We start from the raw sequence: 21,276 nt of genomic DNA on the forward strand, positions 1-21,276 counted from the left end.
AAGATCTTGCCATTGCATATACACTGTACTGCAGCCCTTAGCTCAAGTCGAAAGTACGTCATGCACGGTTGTAAGTAAGCATTTTCCAGGGAAACTGTCCCCAGACAGAGCATAGAGGTTTGGAAGTAAGGACATATACACTGTGTTTACTCAATGAATGTAAGGAAGTTGTTTCGATATTTAGTGTTGGGGTCACGATAAGTGAAGTACTGCGTACGCTCTGTTTTTCTAAATGCTTTAATGTGCTTTGGTTTGAAGACTCAGCGGAATTAAAACTACAACTGTCAGTAGTAATTTTCCAAATATTTAAGTGCGTCCCTTGCCTAAGAAGACAACAGATGAAGATTAAGTACATTGTGCTGCTCTTTCTCTCCGTGTTTTGTTTCCTTGCTGTGGTCCTCCTAGTCGAATTTACCTACACAATTCGCGGCAAATTGCATTTTCAGCGACTGGCCGTGCTAAGTAACATTGTCAACGCCGAAGAAGATGAGACAGTATCAAGGAAAGCTTCGCAAAATGTGAGACTGCCTTTTCTAGTTGTTTACTTGGTGTAGTTGTGACAATCAAATTTAAGTTGGATCAAGTTCGAAGTCATTTATAAATTACCGCGTAATAATGATACAGCTTGTTCGTTTTGGGTAGCACGGTGCAGCAAATTGCGGTTTATTTTGCTATAGACTTTGGGCCATGTAAAAAGATTGTATATTAAAAGGTACATTTGAATATTCTAACAGTCTGTTCTGTTCACTAGAACGGCCACAATGCGCTTGGAGCCCATGAACCACTTCAATCAGCACTGAACAACTCTACACAAAAAGTAAGTGGAAGTATTAAGTAATCTGGTAGTTTAATAAGTTCGAAGAACTGAAATTACATTGGATTATTATGTTGGAAAATGCGTCGCAGATCAAAAGATTAAACAGATGAAGCAACAGCAGCTTTCGTCTGCCAAAGTATTTTTGACATGATGTACTGCTGATTGTTTTGTAAACCATACAAGCACTAAACGACTCAGAAATATTGCATTTAAATCTTCATTTTCTACACTTGCGTTGTACTTGGCAATAGACATATTGTCAATCAAACGTGTCACGTATAACTGTTGCTTAGTGATCGTTTAAATCACTGGTTTCCAAAGTGGGCGCCAGCGCCCCCTGGGGGCGTTTGCAATCGTACGGGGGGCGCTGGAGACCAAATGGGCGATTGGGGGGCGCTAGGAAATAAATGACCGATTGGTGGCGCTTGGAGACAGGGCAAATTTTCTCTTTTAGCGAAAGTGTTTCCCAACCGGTGGTACGTGTACCACTAGTAGTACGCAACCGCATTCCAAGCGGTACGTGAGCACCTTTCCGTAATTTGCGGGTATAGTTCGAATTTAAAAAATCGTAACTGATTTCAAAATTTTGGATAGTTTATCCTCTAGGGTACTTTGTAACACTCAATTAGGTGGTACACGACGAAATTGTTTTACCTCCAAGTGGTACGCAACCACAAAAAGGTTGGGAATCACTGGCCTAAATGATTCAGTTGAACCTTTGTATAATTTATGCTACTTCATAAAAGGCCTTTCTCGCATGCTGAACTAGAAGTTATTGATTCTGACGTCACAACCAATTTTATGTATGTCACAATGTAAAAACATCGCTATTCGAGTATTTTTGATGGTATGGTTTACTTGTTTTTAACTAGAGTTTGGTATTGAAATATTAGAAATCAGACGAAATTGGTGTCATTCCACCAACCTCAACCATCGCATTAATTGACAAGCAACAAATAAATTCGTTATGTTTTTGTCTGTTCTGTTGGGCGTTGTTAAATGACCAAGGTGTTTTGGGGTCGGTGCAGAAAAAAGTTTGAGAAACACTGGTTTCAATTTAATGACCCTCTCCCATAGGTTGTTATACGTTACGAAGATTGATTAGCGCTTTTGTGACCCTGGCGTTGTTTTACATAATACACATTGTACTTATAGCCCATTGCATTAAAAATCCTCTGGAAAACTAATCCCCACATTCGAGGCCAGCGAACGCGTGCTTGCTACCAGGGGTTTAGTATGAAACAAATTAACAGCATAGGGTACCCTGCAGATCGACGTTGACCGCAAGGTACCACAAAGTGGAGACTGGTGTGCCTGCTAGTGTGAAAGCTAGCACAGTGCCACTCAACAGCTGCACTAATGGGACCTTACAGGTCGAAACAGTGCGTGTACACACCCTGTCTGCAGCTTTGCAAATTACCAGCTATTGGCAATATATCGAACATACGTTAGAAAATTGAACCATGATAATTAACGTGTGTTTGATTGCAGATCAATATTGTGGTGTGGTATCCGCCATTTGACATGCCGGAGATTTGGAAATCTACTGACGGCGACGGCTGTGGAAACTGCGAACTCACAATGGACAAAAACATGGTAACTTTTGTAAGCTACCCAGAGTTACAATCAGTCGAGACCAAAACTTAAGCACGCTACGTTTGAAGGCGCAATGCATTGAAATAGTGATTGAATGCGCAAATGCGCAAGTCGATAATAAACACGTTTATGAGAAATAATCGCATGACCCAGTACATGCATCATCATGGTTGTATTGTTGATGCGAAATTAGCCAAAAACTCCAAAATCGTCGTGTACTTCTTAGTGGGCTGACCAGTCTTAACGTCTTGCTTATTTTCGATACGCGGTCCATATAACTATATCATTTTACCACGTAGCTGTGCCCACAAATAATACCACAAAGATGATTAGTTTTATGAAAAAATAATGGACGGGACGTGTATTTTTTGTAGATCAACAATTCAAGAACAAAGGCAGTGGTGTATCATTTTCAGGAGGTTGACCCCAAAACTATGCCGAGCACAAGGTATGATATACAAATATCTTAAGCGTTGTCTGTGCTGTACACGGAAGCGGGAAACAGCACCATTATTAATTCTTCGTCATCACAATGGTTCATTGCACTTTTGACATGTTTACATTGTGCACGTTGAATACCTGATTCCTAGGGTCTTGTACAACGTTGTAACAAACAGTAAAAACGAGGCACACAGTGAAAAACAAATTCCGAAGCTAGTTATAGTGCAGAAGCACAGCACTATCAAAACTATGCGTTTTAGGAAAAACTGAGATGCACTTTCTCATTAAAAAAACATTTACCCCTCGTCGTTGAAAATATAAATTGAAACCATGTCTATTAACTTAACCTCAGGATTAATACGTAGTTTATCTAGAAACCTGAGTCAATATTGGGTATGGTGGGCAAGGGAAGGTCCGATATCTTCCTACTACATGAGGGGAAAACGATTCACGGACGTTAACAACGTCTTCAACCTAACCATGTCCTACAGGTAAGTACTGTTCCAACTAACACATTCCAATAGAAAGCATGAGGCTCTTAAGACTGTTCTTATCCCTCCGACCAATTCATTGATTCAAATATTGTTTGACTTGGTGGCATCAACATATTGATAGCCTTGTTTTGATGCATCATACAGAATACGTGAAATTTTAGTCATTATTAGTTCCAGGCTATGCTTTCTGTGTATAACCATTTCTGATATAAGACATCAACATTTGCTTATGTTTTATGTTCTCATCAATATTGCGTAGATCCCATTCTGACATTTACTATCCTGACGGTTCGGCAGGGGAGCTCTACAAATCTCACAATCTACCGATAACTGAAACACAGTTGGACGAGTTAATCAACAACAAAACAGGCCTTGCTCTGTTCGTTGCGACAAACTGCCACTCGACAAGGGGTGCTGTTACTCGCCTCAATCTTGTAAAGACGCTCATTGAAAAAGGTCTCAAGGTCGACACTGGCGGAGCGTGTTTTCAGCGAAAGTTACAAAACTTCCAAAACCATAATTACAAGTTTTATTTGGCTTTCGAGAACAGTTGGTTGTGCAAAGAATATATCACGGAAAAGTTTTGGGACAACGCCTTGGGTAATGGCACAGTCCCTGTTGTAATTGGACCGACCAAGGCCGACTACGAAAAAGTAGCACCGCCTAATTCGTTCATCTACGCTCAAGACTATACACCAACAGACTTGATACAGTATTTACAGTACTTGGACAAGAATGTGACTGCGTATAAAGAGTATTTGCGATGGATGACGATGCCTCAAGAAAAGATGCCAAATTATCGAAGGAGAACTCGTTGGTGTCAACTATGTAGAGTACTTCACGGTATTAACGTGGACAATCTTTACAATCCAGATTATGAGAAGCGTTATTCAGACATTCCTTTGTACGGTGAAGCGAAGAAGCCGCGAGTTGTTCCGTCTATAAGAGACATGTATTACGGCAACGAATATGCCGAATGCTTGGCACATTAGAAAATTTACGATGTTATAAAAGTTTTAGGTGGTTCGACAGTTTACCACAAACCCCATAGGGACCAATACCACAATCCCCAAAACTTAAGGCTCGAATTTATTACACGTTGGATTCATATTCAACATCAGCAACTGTTTTCAACTATAAGAAACTACAGATGTGGCAATATGGCAAACCATAAATATAGTATATTGCGGATGTACGCCGTCAGTGTAGGCACAGGGAATGTATTTGCTATAAAACGTCTTTTTGAATCATGCGGTATATGTAACGTTTCTTCCTTTGAGACATGGTATTTTGGTCGTTTAGTCGCGCAGCGTAATGTTACGACTTCTATTGTATTGTACACTGTAACGTGATAGCCACAAACTTTCTTCCTTATTCTTTTCTACGCAAGGACTGCTCTGAAAAACCGTTGGCTTGACCACAGACAAACATTGTCTCAAGGAAAACATGCGTTTACGTTTAAATGTGATGTAATATTGTTAAAAGTTGTGGTGAGAGTGATCTGAAACGTCTTTCGGCCAAGAATTTAATTTAGCGTGTGTGGAATTTCCTTTTTGAACTTTGCCATTTGCGAAATTTGCAAAAAAATAATCTGATACATTTTTGTGACAGCGCTTTCCCCAAAAAGGCGTACACTAGATAGCGACAAAGCGCTCGCGTTCAAGACAAAAGCGGGCCGACCCATATATATAAAAGAAAACCTGATCGGTATTCGTGCCCAGGATGACTTGGGTTAGATCCCCGGTGTGGCAAAAAAAAGTACTAAGTGTTTCAAATCGGCCAATTTTCATCTCTTTTTTTTATATTGTTACCAACTTCGTCCCTTACCTTTCTCAAATATCACTGCTTGAAGTCAGATCCAACCGCTGTTTGATTGTTAATTTTATTGAATAAAAGTGTTTGGCGTTATGTACAATCTGCTTATTTGGGTTGGATTCGTCGCATTTATGGCATCTAAGACAGTTCTCAACTGTCTCAAAACGCATGCGTCTTTCAACCACGTTTTTCGCAGCCCACAGTATCAGGGCCATCCGTAGAAAATGCGGGGTCCAATTCAATAGTCTCTAATTGAAATTACCTTGAAACCGAAAGCGCTAACCGAACTCATCAAAATTAATAACATTGGAGTTCGAACAAATGTGCTTTTGAACGAATTAAACAGCTTTCGAAAGCTTGCTCCTCTCATTATTGCATCTTTGAAATTGGTTTGCTTTACGAGTCAAACTAATCGAAATTTGTGACAAAATATCCAAACACGGCATTTTCGTTGCCGTTGAACACATTTGTCATAAAGGGAAAAGCTCGCAGTTACTTCGCTTTTCTGCTTTCGAAAACTGTAATCCCAAGTCGTATACCTGAGGTGCGGATTTTATAGGCCATGCCATTTCTACAGCTTCTTTTATGGCAAATAATCTGCCGTGACGTTTGATAGACTAATCTGCAGTTTGTCCTCTGTTTGCCGTGTTAAGTGCCAACACCAATTGCGTTGTATAGCAAACATGCAACACGTGGCAAACTTGCAAAACCTACACAGGTAAATGTGTTTTGTTCAATTCTTCTTTATGAGTTACCTGTCTCATAGAATCAGACCAGAGGGTTAATGAGCGGCTTGCGTCTTCGTATCCATGGGTTACCGCCCTCTGGCCAACTGAAGCTTATGGTAGCATCGCAGCCAAACTCCATAAGACCCCCAAACTCTCAATTTGTTTGACGCTTGTCATGTCGTAATCGCCTAGATGTTGATGTTATATAACATCTACCGACACTTTTATTTATCTTTTTTTGAAAGGTTTCTGTAAAACTTGTCCGCCAAGTTAAACTCCGTCGATGTTTTATGGCATGGGATCTTAAGCCAGTGATTCCCAACCTTTTTGTGGTTGCATACCACTTGGAGGTAAAACAATTTCGAGGCGTATACCACGTAGTTGAGTGTTATAAAGTAACCTAGGGGATGAAGTAACAAACATTCTGAGATCACTTACGATTTTTAAAATTCGAACTAGATTCGCAAATTACGGAAAGGTGCTCGCATACCACCTGGAATGCTGTCGCGTACCAATATTTCTGATTTAAGCGAAAACTGTCATTCAGACAACTACAATCAGCCTGTTTACTAGGCGGTAACAACGGATCTGTCCTGTTTCGTCAGGTATCCAAAATAACTTGTGTAAAAAGAAAAATGACATTGGTTGCGATATTAATGAAGAAAAAAAACGAAAAGTGTTCGTCATGTTCATGTCACTGCACCGAACACTAAGTTACACAAGCAAAATGTAAATTGACTTTCTATCATTTCACAGCCGAAACTGGTGAACCGTTTTGGAAGCTTAAAAATAAACAAACTTTCAACATTCCTGGCGATACTTTCCCTCGTTCTGTTTACCGTTAGTCAAGCAACAATCCATCTTGCACCCAACGCGATGCCAATCGTAGCTATCGTAGCCATTTGTTTCTACTTTGTCGTGTAAGTGATTGTTACCCTCCTTATGTTTCAATGAAAGTGTTTTAACTTTATGAAATCTAGACCTAATCAGCAAAACTGCTTTGGCGCGACACAGGTAAAACTTCAATGCCTCTTTATGTTTGTCACTGTTTCGTAATGTAAATTTTTAGAATTATTACACCGGAGTTTGAACCCAGGATATCCTGGCCACGAATCCCGATCAGGTTCTTGGTGTATGGGTCAGGCACATGGCCAATTCTGCTGTTCGCCCGCCCCCAAATGCTCACCGACCATTAGCTCATCACTAGAACAGTTCAACAGCGCCCACGCCCGGGTAATTGATTTCAGATTTTGATTTGCTAAGCCCGTTATGGAGTATCTAAGATATTCTGCAGACGTAAGTTTGTACGTGCAACTCTTACTCACATTATTTATTTAGTGCCCTTTTTCCTTGTCTCTCTCTCGGGTCTAGGGTACGTGGCGTTTTACCGGCATCCGTTTGTTGACACGCGCAATATAGGTTCACAAACGACTAACGAGAAAGAATTCGAATCGAAGTCCAGGTGTAGGCAGAAAAAAAACAGCGAGTTCAAATTCGTTTCGCTCAATCGCTCCTTCCGTTTTATGCGTGGAGCGCTGGCGCACTCAATTGCTCACGCGCTAAATTCGTTCGAAGGAGGAGTGTTAAATTCGTTTCGCTTTCAGCCCACTTCGCTTTTAAACAAATGCAAGCGGTCTTTAGTTTGTTAACTTTGTCGCATTGCATCAATGATAAAAATTAAAAGACAAGAAGTGCTTGAAATTGTTTTTAAAGTTGTTTTAGGTCCTTTTGCTAACACAATTTTTTTGGTAATTCATGTTGGTTTGTCTTCGGAGGATTGCACCTATTTTGTACCCAATGGTTGACAGCAGCTGTCTTGCTTGGCTGTTTACAGACAAGATCGTTATAAATTACCAAAGCTGCACTGATGAGCCTTGTTATGTCGAAACAGTGGCCATGTCTGCAACTTAGTATGAAAACAGTACTGGCTATATTGCTTACTGTTCAATGCTTGCCAATCGGTGACGTAATGGTCACATGACACAGGATGACGCGCAAGGCATGACGCGTAACTGATCTTAAATGTGGTTTGTTCAGTTGCCTCTCTCGTGCAGTCAAGCGCATCATAAATTTCAACATGGCTGGTTTGCGCGAAAAGGAAGCAGGTGTATCGGCAGAATTAGAATTACCAACTTGTTTTTCTTTTTGTTATTTTAGTGATAAACTGGATGAATTGCTGTGTTTGTTGAATGTTGTTTACCACCGTCCCTTACAGCTCATATTATTCATGCTATTGGAGTTACATAGCGATACAGTCCGTGTTGCGTATTTCCTGGTTATGACGTTTGAAGTCGAAATGCTGTCATGTTGTCTTTCCACAGATGGCGTGCATAAGATCTTTGATGCGTTGTTCAGAAGGGTGTTGGCTCAAACGAAGTTCCGGATGTTATTACGATACCATCTCGATGTTGTTCTTAGACCGCAAAGTATTGAATTGTGGCGATGTTTTGACAATGCAAAAAAAGATTAAAATAATGTTAACTTAGTTTATCGTTAACCCATAACAGGCCACTGCTATAGTCAGGTTGCATGTTGGTTTGTGTTTGTCATGTGCGTTTGGATATATTTACCTTTCGGTGTTTTATGTTAACTTAATATGTTTAAGTAAGGTTGACAACATTAGGAAATATTTTGTTAGTTTTTACTGGTATATCAACATCAACCATATCCTAATTGTCTTGATAATAGTAACGATTTATGCTTCAGCATCATGTCAACTATATGTAAGTGGATGTCAAAAAGTATTTCTGAACTGCAGTGATCTAATAGTATACAATATCCTATAATTAAACGCCCTCGCCGTCCCGATGCTACTATCACTATATTGATACACCTGTGAATTAGTACTATTTATAGTAATGTTTTGTCAGAACTGAAGTTCATAGATAACTATTGACTTGTTATTTCTCGGTTCTGGTTAGAGAGAATCAATCGTTGTAGTTCAGCTCAAAATTTTTGGCCTGATCTTTAATTGTTGAGAGCTGCATACAGGTGTACACACTGTTTTGAACTGTAACGTCTCATCAGTGCAGCTATTGACTGACACTGTGATAGCTTGTACACAGATTTCCACTTTGTAGTACCTTTCGGTCAACGTTGATCCGCTGGGTACAAAACTAGGTACCAAAACAACACAAACGAACCACCGTGGAGGGCACCATGGCCAAATAAGGGGTGTCTCCAAAATGCCATTGTTTGGCGGTCCCTCTAAAAAGGTAGCAATGTCTAACTGCTTGGCATCCGATAGTGACATCGGCTCAGGTTGAACTAGAAACGTCGCTGTTGATGGAAAGAGCTTTTGACGATGTGGTGCAAAACCTTTCAGGAGAAACTAGCTGCTGGATATAAAACAAGTAAAGTGCTCGATAAGTGATAACTGCGGTAAATTGTTTCGGAGTTCATTGCCGCGCCAGAATTGAGCAAATGATTGCCCAACGAAGCGTTAATACCACACCGCAAACGGTTCAAGCAGAAGTAGCAATCGTCGAGCGCATCAGTGCGTTTCATTCGAAAGAAAATACTGTCCTAATACTTGGTTTGATTATGATGGCAATTGGAGAAATATGTACAGTGGCTCTTTAGGGTGGCAAAATTTTACCAAATATATATTCACAGAAACAAATCGTCAGCATATATTTAGATTTGTGTTCAAACAGACTGAGGTATTCGTTAATTTATAATTTCAGGCATTCGTCAGTTTTAAGAATACTCGCACAGTAGAGAACATAACAGTTGAAATATCCATAAAGTGGGAGCTGGAGTGGTTATTTTAGTATGTATGTACGTTATTGTGCCCCATATTACTCCAACGATATCAACAGTTGTGTTAGCGTGTAGAGTTTCTCACAGCATGATGTTGTGTTACGTACATTATGTTATACTCAGGTAGCATATCTCAAACGGTTATGCGTGTCATATTGGTTGTATGCTATCTATCACGTGCAAAACATTTGTTTTACATAATACTTTCAGGGGTCATGTATTTTGGCAAAGAAGCCTGATTTGACATTGGCAGCATACAAATAAGGTTGACATTTGGGAAGTTTACTGAGATGTTGTAAAGATCTGCTGGCGTGCCGTTTTCAAATTTTCCACGCGTGCCCAGTGTTGTGCACCTGTGTTATACCTAAACTAGAATAACGAAAACCTCATATCACTTTTTGGGTAAACATAGGCATCGTCCCGTTGTCGTGCCCGGTTCTTGCTTACCAAGGGCAAATAAAAACTTTAGTTTCGAGGCTCAGTGCAGTGTACTGGAAATAATTCGCCTATTAAAAGCGTTCTTTACGCTTTATTGCTGGAAAAAGTGGTTGCGAAGCCGGGAAATCTACTACTTAGGATCGTTTCTTTTAAGAATGTTTGGTCAGCAAAGTCGTCTGATAGTCACAGCAGCTGCACTGATGAGACTTTTAAGTCGAAACAGTGGCCATCTGTCTGCAGCTTACACAATGAATTCTCTTGGTTTGGCACTCTTAAAGAAGACTGACTTTTGTATCGAAAGATATACACTAGCTTTCGCGAGCACCTCTAGCTTTGTCATCACCAATCTCTATTGGGCCCGTCGTTAGCTCCCAATCTCTGTTGAGTTAACGACGGGCTCAACAGAGATTGGGGATTAATAAGTCATTATTAACACGACGATGCCGCAACACGACGATGCCAACTAACGACAACATATCGTTTCATAGTGACTTTTTGCTTTGACTGTCTTGCGTTTGTTTTTTTGTATCTTATACGACGCAAGTACACACCCATGTTGAATGGACATCGCAAAAATGCGACTAGTAATTTTCGACTTGTGCCTTTGGATTTAAAGGAATCTTCGTATAATCGATGCTTTGAAAAGCCAAACTTGCTTCATGTTTTAGCAGCCATATGAAAAAATCTTAGGAATCGTTTGCTTTATCGATGATGCAAGCTCAATTATCTCAAAATATATCGCCAGATGTGCAGTCTTTGTTTTTTAACTGCAAAGCAAGGCTGATAGAGGTAAATATTTTATGTTTATTTGTTGGCACAAATGCTTTTTATATATGAATGTTTGGATCAATGATTAAACCAATTTGTTTCAGATATCGCAAAGTGTTCAGGAAATCGATCCAAGCGATGTAAAGTAAGTTGGTCACAAATATAAGTTATAGACAAAGCACAACTAAAAAGCGTTTGTCGTAACTATAACTTTTCTCTTTTCCTTGAAAAAGCATTCGTTTTCAGAAAACTTACAGATAATGATCAGCATTTGTTCACCAAAGATAAATCTCCAAAAGATGCTGTAAAGGTATACAAACCAACTTGTAAAGATATCAATATTACTGGCAATGTTTTATTAATTCATGTAAATTATTTGCTTCTTCAAACTTACAACAAACGAAAATCATTTCAGAACCAATAGCGTTTGTATCATTATCTCGTCAACAGGTTGGCGATCGAGTTGTAATTAAAATGAAGAAAAGACAACTTAAGCCGAAGCTGTTAAAATCAGGTCAACTGTGGGATGAAAACATCACAAAGGTTGTTTAAGTTGCTATAGTATCCCAAACAGTATGTTAATTATTTAGTTAATAATAAAGGCCATACTTGGTTAATTTCATAAAAAAAGAAAAATAAACGCCCGCATCTAGTTTTGTCCTTTTTGTTTTAGGATATAGGGGAAACTGGAACTGTGATCAATGTCTTACCAGATGGATTATTAGAGCCTGTTGTTTTCTTTCCCAAGTCAGGGAAAAGGTATAAGCACACAGTATTTGTGATTGTAGGCTACATGCTAGGAGGAAGGGCAAAACTAAGCCAATCTTGAGAGTTGTGATTTGCTACGTCAAATTAACTCAGCCAAAATCAACGGAAAATACCTATGTAAAAGAGTTGGAAGTTTGAATTTATTTAAAATGTCCAATCAATGTCAAGATTTTTATGGAATAGTGGGTCGATGTTACAAACCAAAACTTTGTTTGCTTTAACCTGGAACTTTGTTTGCTTTGACTATATTAAAGGAACCAAAAGGAACCGAAACCAATATAGGAAATGACACAACATGATATAGAAACAAAACACCTGCGGGATATTAAAACTCAGATTAACACTTGTATATTTCTTAGGTGGATTGTACATCCAGAGGCACTACGCAATGTGTCGGACCAACGCGAATCGGATGGTTCAAATAAATATTCAAAAAGCCCTTTGAAGGTAAAACGAAAAACGGCAACAAGTGTTTTTAACAGTTTGGAAAATAAACATTTTAAAGTGAAAGATGAGGTAGGCTAATGTTGACCTGCAAATATAAACATATATTTGAACTTTAGTTTCCAACCCCCTTCAACAGAAATTGGAGCATGTTATTTTACTTCGCTTAAGTAGAAAAGTATAGGCTTCACGGATTTACTTTTTACAGGTAGGAGACGGCGTTGAGATAGCTTTTGAACAAAACATCGTCAAAACCTTACAACAATCTCAAATAACTAATTGGATGCAAGTTATAAATGTGAGAATTTAAATTATTTTTAAGCTCAATGGAATGCTACTACTTATGACATGTACATAACTCAAATATATGCTAATCCATTCCGAAGGCCATTTTACTTAATATTATATTGACAAATTATGTTGCTTAGCGACATTATTAAATGAACAATTTCCAAAACCCTACAAATGTAAAGTAAAAAAAGACTTAATTAAAACTATTATTTATGTATTTATTTATAGTTGTTCTTTCGATAGGAATCCAAATGTACTCTATTAGACCTATTCTACCCAACGTCATAAAATTATTCAGATCAATTATGATTAATTGCTGATATCTTCAGTTTCAGGAATGTTTGGAAAAAATTCTGTCATTTGATATCAATGGATATGCTCATGTTAGCATAGACGATAAAATCAGGTACGTGAAAGTTTGGGGCAGTATTAGATATATAGTGTTCCATGCGTCCGAACTTAAATAATAAATATTGAGTAAATGCTACTTGTTGATATTTGTTTTCTCGACAATTGGAAGTCTACATATTAATCCAGTCGTGCTGAAGGCAAAAGAAATCGAGAAAGGAAAAAGGGAAAATCAGAAACCTGTGAGGTTTAAACTCACCCAAGTAAGTCGTGTTTAAGTTTAGATATTTGTTACATACAAATGAGTCCAATCTGTTTAGGCCCAAAACAAATTTCCATTACACTGTAGTGTTTTCATCAAGCACAATCTCGAGCACTTGGTGGTTGCACCGTATTGGAATTATTCTCTTACAGAGGTAGTATTTTTCTCGCATGCATTTTCGTTCCACACACTGTAATATTTTAGATATTGGGTGCCAAAGGGAAGGTAACATACCACGGTGTTGCTGGAGAAATTGGAATTACCATAAAGGACAAAACGTAAATCAAGTTAAAATTATTTTTAGTCTGTTAAAAAAACCAGATTTTCGCAGTTGGATTTTACCAGACGTAATGCTGGACAGAAAGGAAAAAAAAGACAAGAAGCTAGGAAAGGAAAAAAACGACAAAAAAAGAATCAGAAGGGACTCTTGCTCCCCATACAAGAGCGATACTTTTCCTTTTGCTGTAGGTTCATGTTGTAAACAGTACCTTTAAAGTATACTTTAAATCCAGATTGTTTGATTTTGCGTTTTTAATGTTACGTAATTTATTTAACTGACTGTCTATATTTCTAATTGCAAGAAAATAACATTTTCTTTTTAACCTATTTCAAAGTATATAATTACACTCGTTAATTTACAAAGTTTTGCTGTGAAATTTAACCAATTCGGTTTGTGTTAAAATTGCCATGGATAATACAAACCAAAACCTATTCGCGTAAACGGCCATCACATGAAAAGAAAATACCAAATCTTCCTGAAAGTTTGATGCATAATTAGTACCAACTTTCTATTATCGTGCCAAACTTGGCCATATCAGACAATGGATTTTGAGCTATTATAGGCAAAGGTCGTTACGTGGGCCTTAATACCTGCATCTATATCAATTGCATTGGTTCTAACAATTTCAGCAAACAATTTTTTTCCACGACAACAGACAGAAATACAACACTAAACAAAACACATTTTCACAGGTAGATGATTTGGTTGTCTTAAGATTTGCTTACCACCCTTCGTTTCCGAGAACCTTAGCTGGACTGCGAATACCAAAGAATTTCGAAAGAGTAAGAAATGTCGTTTTCAACATTTTCATCAAGTTCGAAATGACTGCTTAACAATGACTAGTATATTAGCTTGACTTTCCAAAACAATTTCGTAAATTGGCACTTTTGCGCCTATAGGTTTGTAAGAAAGTGGCTACTTTTCTCGGCTATGCGTCCTTGACTGTTGGAGTTGTGTCAATAAAAGGAATGAAGTAAGCTTTGCAATTTACAGTTGCGGTGTAATTGTAATGCTAACTGTTTACAGACTTCATATAAATTTGTTAGACATCATACCAATATTTGATTTTAAATTGAATGCATCAATTGCTACACTGTTCGAGTTAGAAAAGAAGAAACAAGAAGAGCTAAAAGTTAGTTAAACATGTATATTTTTTTGTTATGGACTAAATGTCGTGTTTTACGCTTAAGGTTGGAGATAACGTGAACCTGGACATAGCCGATGGAATGTTGATAGAAGAGAAAGACATTCCAAACATTGAGGTTATGATCGCAAGTGATTGTTTTTAATGAATATTTGCTCAGCAAGACCGGACCAGGAAGTTAAACTTATTCATGTAGGTTATCACCAAATCATTTAAACTTGTGCAATTCGACGACTCGAAGGACTTGGCTGTTCTCCAATATGACGACAAGTTTTATACAGTGGACCCTCTGTTCATAAGCTTTATTCCAGATGAAAAGGTAATGCTCGCTGCTAAATTCTTAATCGTTTATATTAGTTTTAAATGTCTCAGAGAGTCTGGGTAAAAAAATGGAACCTGACAAACTTGAGCAGACCCCAAGGAATGACTTACAAATATACAACTTAACTACGTGTCTCAAAATGGTGCAGCAAACTACGGAAATACTTAGGTCTTTAAAAGGTGAGCCATCTACAACTTGCATAAAATTGTTGATAAGCAAACGTTTCTACTCTACTGATGACATTTCTTAACCGATAACTTAATTCGGTTATTTTGATAAACTTTAGTTGCACACAACGAACCGTTATACCTTACCTCCAAAGGCATGGTTACGGTTGCCTTTCAGCTTCATCTTTTTCCAGCAGAATTAGAATTGGAATTAAAACGTAAGTTTTCAAAGAAAAACATCTATGATATTAAAGTTGAGTATTTTTCAAAAAAAAAACTTCCTAAATAATAAGCAGCGATAAAAATGACTGACAACAAATAGTCTTTACAGCTTATTTTGCAGAGAAGATGGCAAACATTGGTGAATGTCAAGTTTCTGAAGAACTTAAATACTGCTTTATTTTTCCTTCTGAAAACATTATGGTAAATCATTAAATTAAAGTGTTGCAAACTAAAGTGGTGAAATATGGATGTTCCTACAATAAATTTCATAGCATTAAATGCTAACAACAAAAATGTTTCAATGTGAAAATACGCTTTGTATTCATTGAGACCTAATTTTTGGTAACATATAATATTTTGATCATTCATTTTCTGTCTTTTGTCCTGACGATCTTTGCTTTGCAAATCAACAGTTTTGTGATCCCTAGCCTCAAACGAGTTTCTTTTTTAAATTTTTAGATACATTTGCAAACAATCGAAACAAGCAGAAAAGAAGACAACGTCCAAACTTTGCATGAATCAGACAATGCGTTGCCCGACTGCTTCGCTGACCAACCAGGCACTTCGTCAATTGTCTCGTGTGAACAAGGTAGGCCAGTGGTTTTAAAACTGTGTAGGGTCCCGACTAACTTGGATCACCTTTGATTGCGACATAATAAAATTCCATGGCAAATCCATCTATGTTGGATCATCGCCAGATTATGCAATAGCAATATTGGAGTTATACTTGCGATTTTCCACGCGAAAACTTTTCACAAATAATTAGCGTTGATGAAACTTTTGCGGGACACCTCTGATAGTTCACTAATGCAGTAAGTTTATCATTTTCGTGATAAAAGCAAAATAAACTATACAAAAATCAGTGTTAGCCTCTGATTGTCATGTCGGTCTGTGTTAAACGTCTCGGAAAACAAAACAAAAACTATTCGTCGCCTTGGCTCTAAACCGATTTTTACAGATATTTTGCAGAGGAGCAATGATGGAGAACAAACCTTTCAAGGTCAACAGGCTGATGATAATGATACAGACGATGATTCACCGACATGGACGCCAGACAATATGCCATCAACATCATCTAATGGAACAGTCAGAAAAAATATTTCTTTTGACCGCTCGACCAGGGAAATAATAATTAAATGTAATTTGGAATCAGAGGATCGTTCCTCTAATGGTGGTAACCAATCGTTAGATTATCCAGTTTTCGATCGACAAAACAGTGCAGTTCAAGATAACTTACACGTACGAAACACGTACAATTTTTACAAGCCAAATCTGGTTAATTGCCAGATTGGCAACAGTAACTAAACTATATATATATACGTGTGTGTGTAATTATACATATTTCCGTGTAAACTGTGTGTTTGATAATTCTGTAGATTTGCGTGCAAACAAGCAACACGGTAATAAGCAGGAATTTTTAATTTTAATCGAAACTCTTTTCATATTGAATATTGATTTAATGTGTGTGCAACCCTATTATCAGTAAATAGCATGCAAAAATATATTTTTCGAGGCAAAACCGCTCCACACCTGTGTTTTAAAACGCCATGGATTGATGATTTATCTGCCAAGTGGTTCTTTATATGTATTTTAATGTTTGTACAAATTTTCTGCTTTAAAGAACCAACTGAATCAGATTTGTAAATACAGTATATTATTCGAATTCCTACTGAATTAATTGCTTGAAGCAAATGAAACGATTGAGAAAAGAAGGTTAGAAGCTTACAACCTGATTGCCAGGCAACAGTCAATGGGTACATCTTTCGGATCGCTACTAACGTTGGACAAATTATATTGCCAGTGGTGCTTGGCAATACAAATAGAAACTCCAGCTATGCCCCTTGTCCAGAAATGCCAATACACAGCACCATCAAGCGGATGCTTTATTTACTCACAATGTGGAACAAAGAGGCAGTTTTTCGACAATAATGTTTTCTTTGCAAACAGATAACCTGAGTAGTACGTAGCCTATTTGTAAACAGCTGACCTACTCAAGTGCATATTCACAATTGCCTGCAAATAAATAGTTGTCGCTCGCATATTATCTTTACATTTTTATTGTCCATTTCATTTACACATTCTCAAAATCAGTCAGCCCACTGGTTCTAAATCTAATGTTTTTGAATGAAAAAGTCATTTACAAATGGCTAATTCTACCTTGCATTTCTCCAACCAGACGAATGAGGCGGAGTTTAACATACACTTTTATTTACAATATTGATCAGACATCCAAAGTGGTTTTAAAATTGTTACCGAAATTGAATTTAAAAAGTTTTGGAATGTACCCATACTGATTTACAGCTATAGCACACAACTATCGTTAACACTGGCGTGTATTATATGCGGGGAGAATTCTTCCTGAACATGTTAGGTGATAAAGTTGAATAAGGCGTAGATTTTTCGAGAACAACCAAGGAAATAATAATAAAATGTATATGCTTGGACAGAAAACAAAGAAACTTAATACCAATTTTTAATACCTGGCCCAAAACCCAAACATGTATGATTTTGCTTGATAAAGTGCTTATGCACCTAACAAGTTACACGGCTATTGAAAGTCGTTTAAAATACGCTTTTCCTTGTTAATCGGATGGCCACGTTGTGTTTTGCGTCAGTGATTGCCCTGTCTAATCAAAGGCACAGCTATTAATGGCACAAAAACAAATAATAAATTATTAGCGAAAAAAAGTTAGCGTCATAGTGAGCGTTTTTCCCGCTCGGTTTAATTCAGAAGAAAGAAAACCGATAACGCACTGCCTGCTTTGGCATTATTTAAACGTCATTTCCGTTAAACGATGACCATTTGATATCCGGCACAATTGGATACAGAAAGGGATCTAGTCGACCTCAGCCTTAATTTGGAGACGTAAGCTAAATGTCAAAGCCTTTTGATTAACCTTTTGACTGGAAACATTGACAAGGGACAGACTCAGCCATGCGGAAACAATTCAAAGATATAGACTCATTCCACGAAATTTAACTGCTCATTGCACCGTGACTTGTTCTAATTCGTCGACTAATAAATGTTCTAATATTGCGTCCAAGATTCATGGCGAAACCCGCGTCAGAATCGATGGAAGTTGGCTTGAAAGCTGCGTTTACATTTGAGTTGACCAGGACATGCCTCTTCACGATATGTCGATCTTTCTGACCGATGGCGTCTGATTTGGGGCTGTCTTTGCGAAATACATTTCGGTATCGTAAATAACTTGATCCTAATCAAGCTTTGCAAAACTACGCCCAAATCTAACGTTTAATAATAGAAGGTTTTCATGCCTGTTCAATTCTCTGACAAGTTAATGTACATTGTTAAACGAGCATATAGTCCCAAATGGAAACAAGTGGCCCGACAAAACATGAAGTCGACAAAATATCCGCCTCGTCAACTTGAAACAATCGTCGTCACAGAGCTATGGGCGGTGTGATGCATACATATAGCAAACTATCGATACGAAAATGACAACTTCTTTGTTCGAAAACAAACCCACGCGCGACCTGGGTCATCAAAGACATTGACCCGCCAGTGCAAATCCCATCTTTTTCCCCGGTTGTATGAAGCGTTGTGTGATAAAAAATAAGTCTATTTTCCAAGTTTATCTGACGAAAGAATTGCTCTCAGATTAATTCCGTCGTTATACGCGTTTAATCATAGTTCGTATGTTTCCTGAAAGAAGGGTAAGGGTTTTTCCCCAAATGGTTCAAGTTTTAGAGTGGCCTAAAACATAAGTCATCATAATCGTTGAACAGTTGACAGTATGGTCGAATTTGACGAATTATAGTTACTTTAGTTCTATCTTATACTATCACAACATTTTTTTAATGACCGGGGTTAAAAAATGAAATTTGTTTGATCGGGTTTAAAATTATGGTGAAAAAAATAGTGCAATAAAAATCCAAGAATTGCGAACCATTAAAACCCGTTAAGGTATAGGCTCAAAATACACCCCAAAATATATGTTTTTTTCAAATCAATAAAAAACATATCTTGCCTGGATAAAGTAAGGCCATCATATCGAGAAACAAAACAGTATGACTACGGTTGGGATCTGCAGTCGGCTATTTAACAAGCCTTTCTATTTTTTCCTTGGAGGTAACACTAAAAAGAACGCTTAATTAAGTCCGCTTTGAAAATAAAAATGCTTTGTCCATTTACGCAATAATTTTATTGGTAAATAAACATTTACGAATAAAACTTTTTGCAAAAATGTAGTCAAGTTTCTGTTTTTTCTCTCAATTGAACCACTTTCTGCCATCCAAATCGCTGTTTATTAAATTACTGTTGGCAGATACCGTTCTTTTACCACACCAATCGGAAAGGTTAATTTGTAGTGCATAGACCGGGTGCATTTTACGAAACCAGGCAACTTTGTGCTCTCTTAAGGTTGTGCGCGCTAGACAGTTGCCAAATTCGCTTCATGCGGGTCTTGCCTGCGTATAACACAATGGCGTTGCATTTTCGTGAAATGTAATGATGTTTTGAGGTGTTAATTTGAAACGTTAAGATGTTAAAAAAACAGAAAGTTTAAAAACACAGTTTGAATTTTTTTTTAATAAAAATGAGAAGCAGAGCCTGGCTTTTGTACCACACAACACCTGAAACTGACGGAAAAATGAATTGAGGCTTACGACTTTTTCTCGTACTTACGCAACCACCATTGAAGCAAAAGAAAATATCACAGAACGACTGCTGCAGGAATGCAACCTGTGCAGGTTAGTGTTGTCCAACGGATCTGTTTTTCGTGTCACCAACTTTAACTAATTCAAAAAAGTGCAATCACCTGTTACCCTTCTTTGAGTTTGCAGAAGCAACCATTGGAATGTATAAATAAATACGTTCTTGTGTCAAAACGCAAAAAATAAAAAAACCATCATAATCCAGCAGTTTTTTCTTTGTAATCCTGCAACCGTATTAGTAATCGCGTAAGGATATCGCTCGAAAAGTTAATAGCACTTTCGCATTGGGGTAAAGTGTTTAACATATCTCTCCAATATATGCTTAACAGCAGCATGAAGGTCAGTCGAACATGTTAACAAAAATGTAGACAGGTGGCAATTTACTAACAGATGTGGTTTGTGAAATGGCGTGCCTTGATCGAGTTTCAGTCCCTCGTGAATTAGTGTGAACCGTCAACATTGAAATTAAAACATTCAAAAAAAGAATTATTAAATATTTATTATCCATTTTGTTCTCTCACAAACAAATCCTGCGACCGCGATGATAGAACAAGAAACCGGTATATCAGCAATAGCAGAAATCAGCTAAAACATAAAGAACTATTTTAAGGTAAGATTAGTTTAAAGATAGGTTTGTAAAGCTTATTCTCCTACACATGTTACAACAGAAAAGTTGGGAGTTTGATTTGTTTGAATCGCCTGTATAGTCTCTATGGCTAACAGAGACTCGTAACAGATTAGTACAAAATATGATAAATAATCTCAAGTCGTCTGTCTGTTTTCAACGTCTGTAAACAGAAAAGATGCATTGAAAATCAGAATCTTTTCAACGCCAAGTGTAAAGTCATTACTGCAGGTCAATGTTGAAGGCTTTTAAATCTTATTATGAGCAATACGACTTTGGCATATTGCAACCTATAATGAACAGCCTATAGATGCTCGATTTAGTATTCCGTGGAGATAATTGAGAGAGGAAATAAAGCAGTCACATAAAATAAATAAAATAGATCTGACTACATAATGCCGTGAAAATTATGATTGTCTAATTATGTCTCACATGCAGATAAAAACCGCCGACAAAATACTGATGAACATGCAAACCACTGCAGCATGGAGCGAATCCGGAACCAATGCATTCAACACTAAATTGTTGTTGGATTATGAGAAGTTTTTGTGGCCACCATTGGTGATCGGTTGCATCTTACTCACAGTTTGTACCATGGTCTACCAGTCAAAAGCCAACAACAACCACTTGCTGTGGACCAATCGACTCTGCACCATTTCCACAATTTCTCTTCTGTTTGCAGTTCTGTGTAATGCCCCAGCAATCTACGCAGAGAGGGTCGATGACGTGATCTGCTTGATCCAGTATCCTATTGGTTTCCTACTCTTTGGAATTGCTAGAACGATGGGTATTTTGCTTCTTTGGCTCCGACAAAGGATGGTTAACACCAACAGCGCTTTCCGTTACGGTCGTAACACATTTAGAATCGTT

General features: G+C 37.7%; 2 protein-coding genes across 4 annotated transcripts; both read left to right on the forward strand.

Moving 5' to 3' along the window:
- The first annotated feature begins 338 nt into the window (after positions 1-338).
- LOC145909355 (3-galactosyl-N-acetylglucosaminide 4-alpha-L-fucosyltransferase FUT3-like) lies at positions 339-5,207 on the forward strand. Its single transcript, XM_082996745.1, has 6 exons — positions 339-518; positions 752-817; positions 2,309-2,413; positions 2,788-2,861; positions 3,229-3,345; positions 3,608-5,207. Exons 1-6 carry the CDS (start codon positions 339-341, stop codon positions 4,338-4,340), a joined length of 1,275 nt encoding a protein of 424 aa, XP_082852871.1. The 3' UTR covers positions 4,341-5,207.
- A 5,347-nt stretch (positions 5,208-10,554) lies between these two features.
- Positions 10,555-15,302, forward strand: LOC145908471 (uncharacterized). Of its 3 annotated transcripts, none has more exons than XM_082995762.1 (20): positions 10,555-10,880; positions 10,964-11,004; positions 11,106-11,169; positions 11,310-11,402; positions 11,533-11,618; positions 11,987-12,074; positions 12,280-12,369; positions 12,692-12,768; positions 12,883-12,973; positions 13,031-13,126; positions 13,177-13,250; positions 13,304-13,436; positions 13,945-14,034; positions 14,152-14,225; positions 14,279-14,384; positions 14,443-14,514; positions 14,593-14,715; positions 14,769-14,897; positions 15,005-15,103; positions 15,234-15,302. In XM_082995762.1, exons 1-18 carry the CDS (start codon positions 10,800-10,802, stop codon positions 14,841-14,843), a joined length of 1,554 nt encoding a protein of 517 aa, XP_082851888.1. In that variant the 5' UTR covers positions 10,555-10,799; the 3' UTR covers positions 14,844-14,897; positions 15,005-15,103; positions 15,234-15,302. The 3 variants fall into 3 exon arrangements, with proteins under 3 accessions (XP_082851888.1, XP_082851889.1, XP_082851890.1); XM_082995763.1 differs by having other exon boundaries at positions 12,698-12,768; XM_082995764.1 differs by lacking the exons at positions 15,005-15,103; positions 15,234-15,302 and having other exon boundaries at positions 14,443-14,527.
- The last annotated feature ends 5,974 nt before the right edge of the window (positions 15,303-21,276 follow it).

The sequence above is a fragment of the Ascidia mentula genome, chromosome 7, assembly GCF_947561715.1.
Source record: "Ascidia mentula chromosome 7, kaAscMent1.1, whole genome shotgun sequence".
In the NCBI taxonomy this organism is placed as follows: domain Eukaryota; kingdom Metazoa; phylum Chordata; class Ascidiacea; order Phlebobranchia; family Ascidiidae; genus Ascidia; species Ascidia mentula.

What these genes read in the sequence shown, in the direction of transcription:
- LOC145909355 (XM_082996745.1), top strand. Translation starts at nt 339, where the DNA reads ATGAAGATTAAGTACATTGTGCTGCTCTTTCTCTCCGTGTTTTGTTTC. An exon ending in TCACAATGGACAAAAACATG is followed by an intron (nt 2,414 to 2,787) that starts GTAACTTTTGTA and finishes TATTTTTTGTAG; the next exon opens with ATCAACAATTCAAGAACAAA. An exon ending in AACCTAACCATGTCCTACAG is followed by an intron (nt 3,346 to 3,607) that starts GTAAGTACTGTT and finishes AATATTGCGTAG; the next exon opens with ATCCCATTCTGACATTTACT.
- LOC145908471 (XM_082995762.1), top strand. Translation starts at nt 10,800, where the DNA reads ATGATGCAAGCTCAATTATCTCAAAATATATCGCCAGATGTGCAGTCT. An exon ending in TGAGGTTTAAACTCACCCAA is followed by an intron (nt 12,974 to 13,030) that starts GTAAGTCGTGTT and finishes CAATCTGTTTAG; the next exon opens with GCCCAAAACAAATTTCCATT. An exon ending in TACCAAAGAATTTCGAAAGA is followed by an intron (nt 14,035 to 14,151) that starts GTAAGAAATGTC and finishes TTGCGCCTATAG; the next exon opens with GTTTGTAAGAAAGTGGCTAC.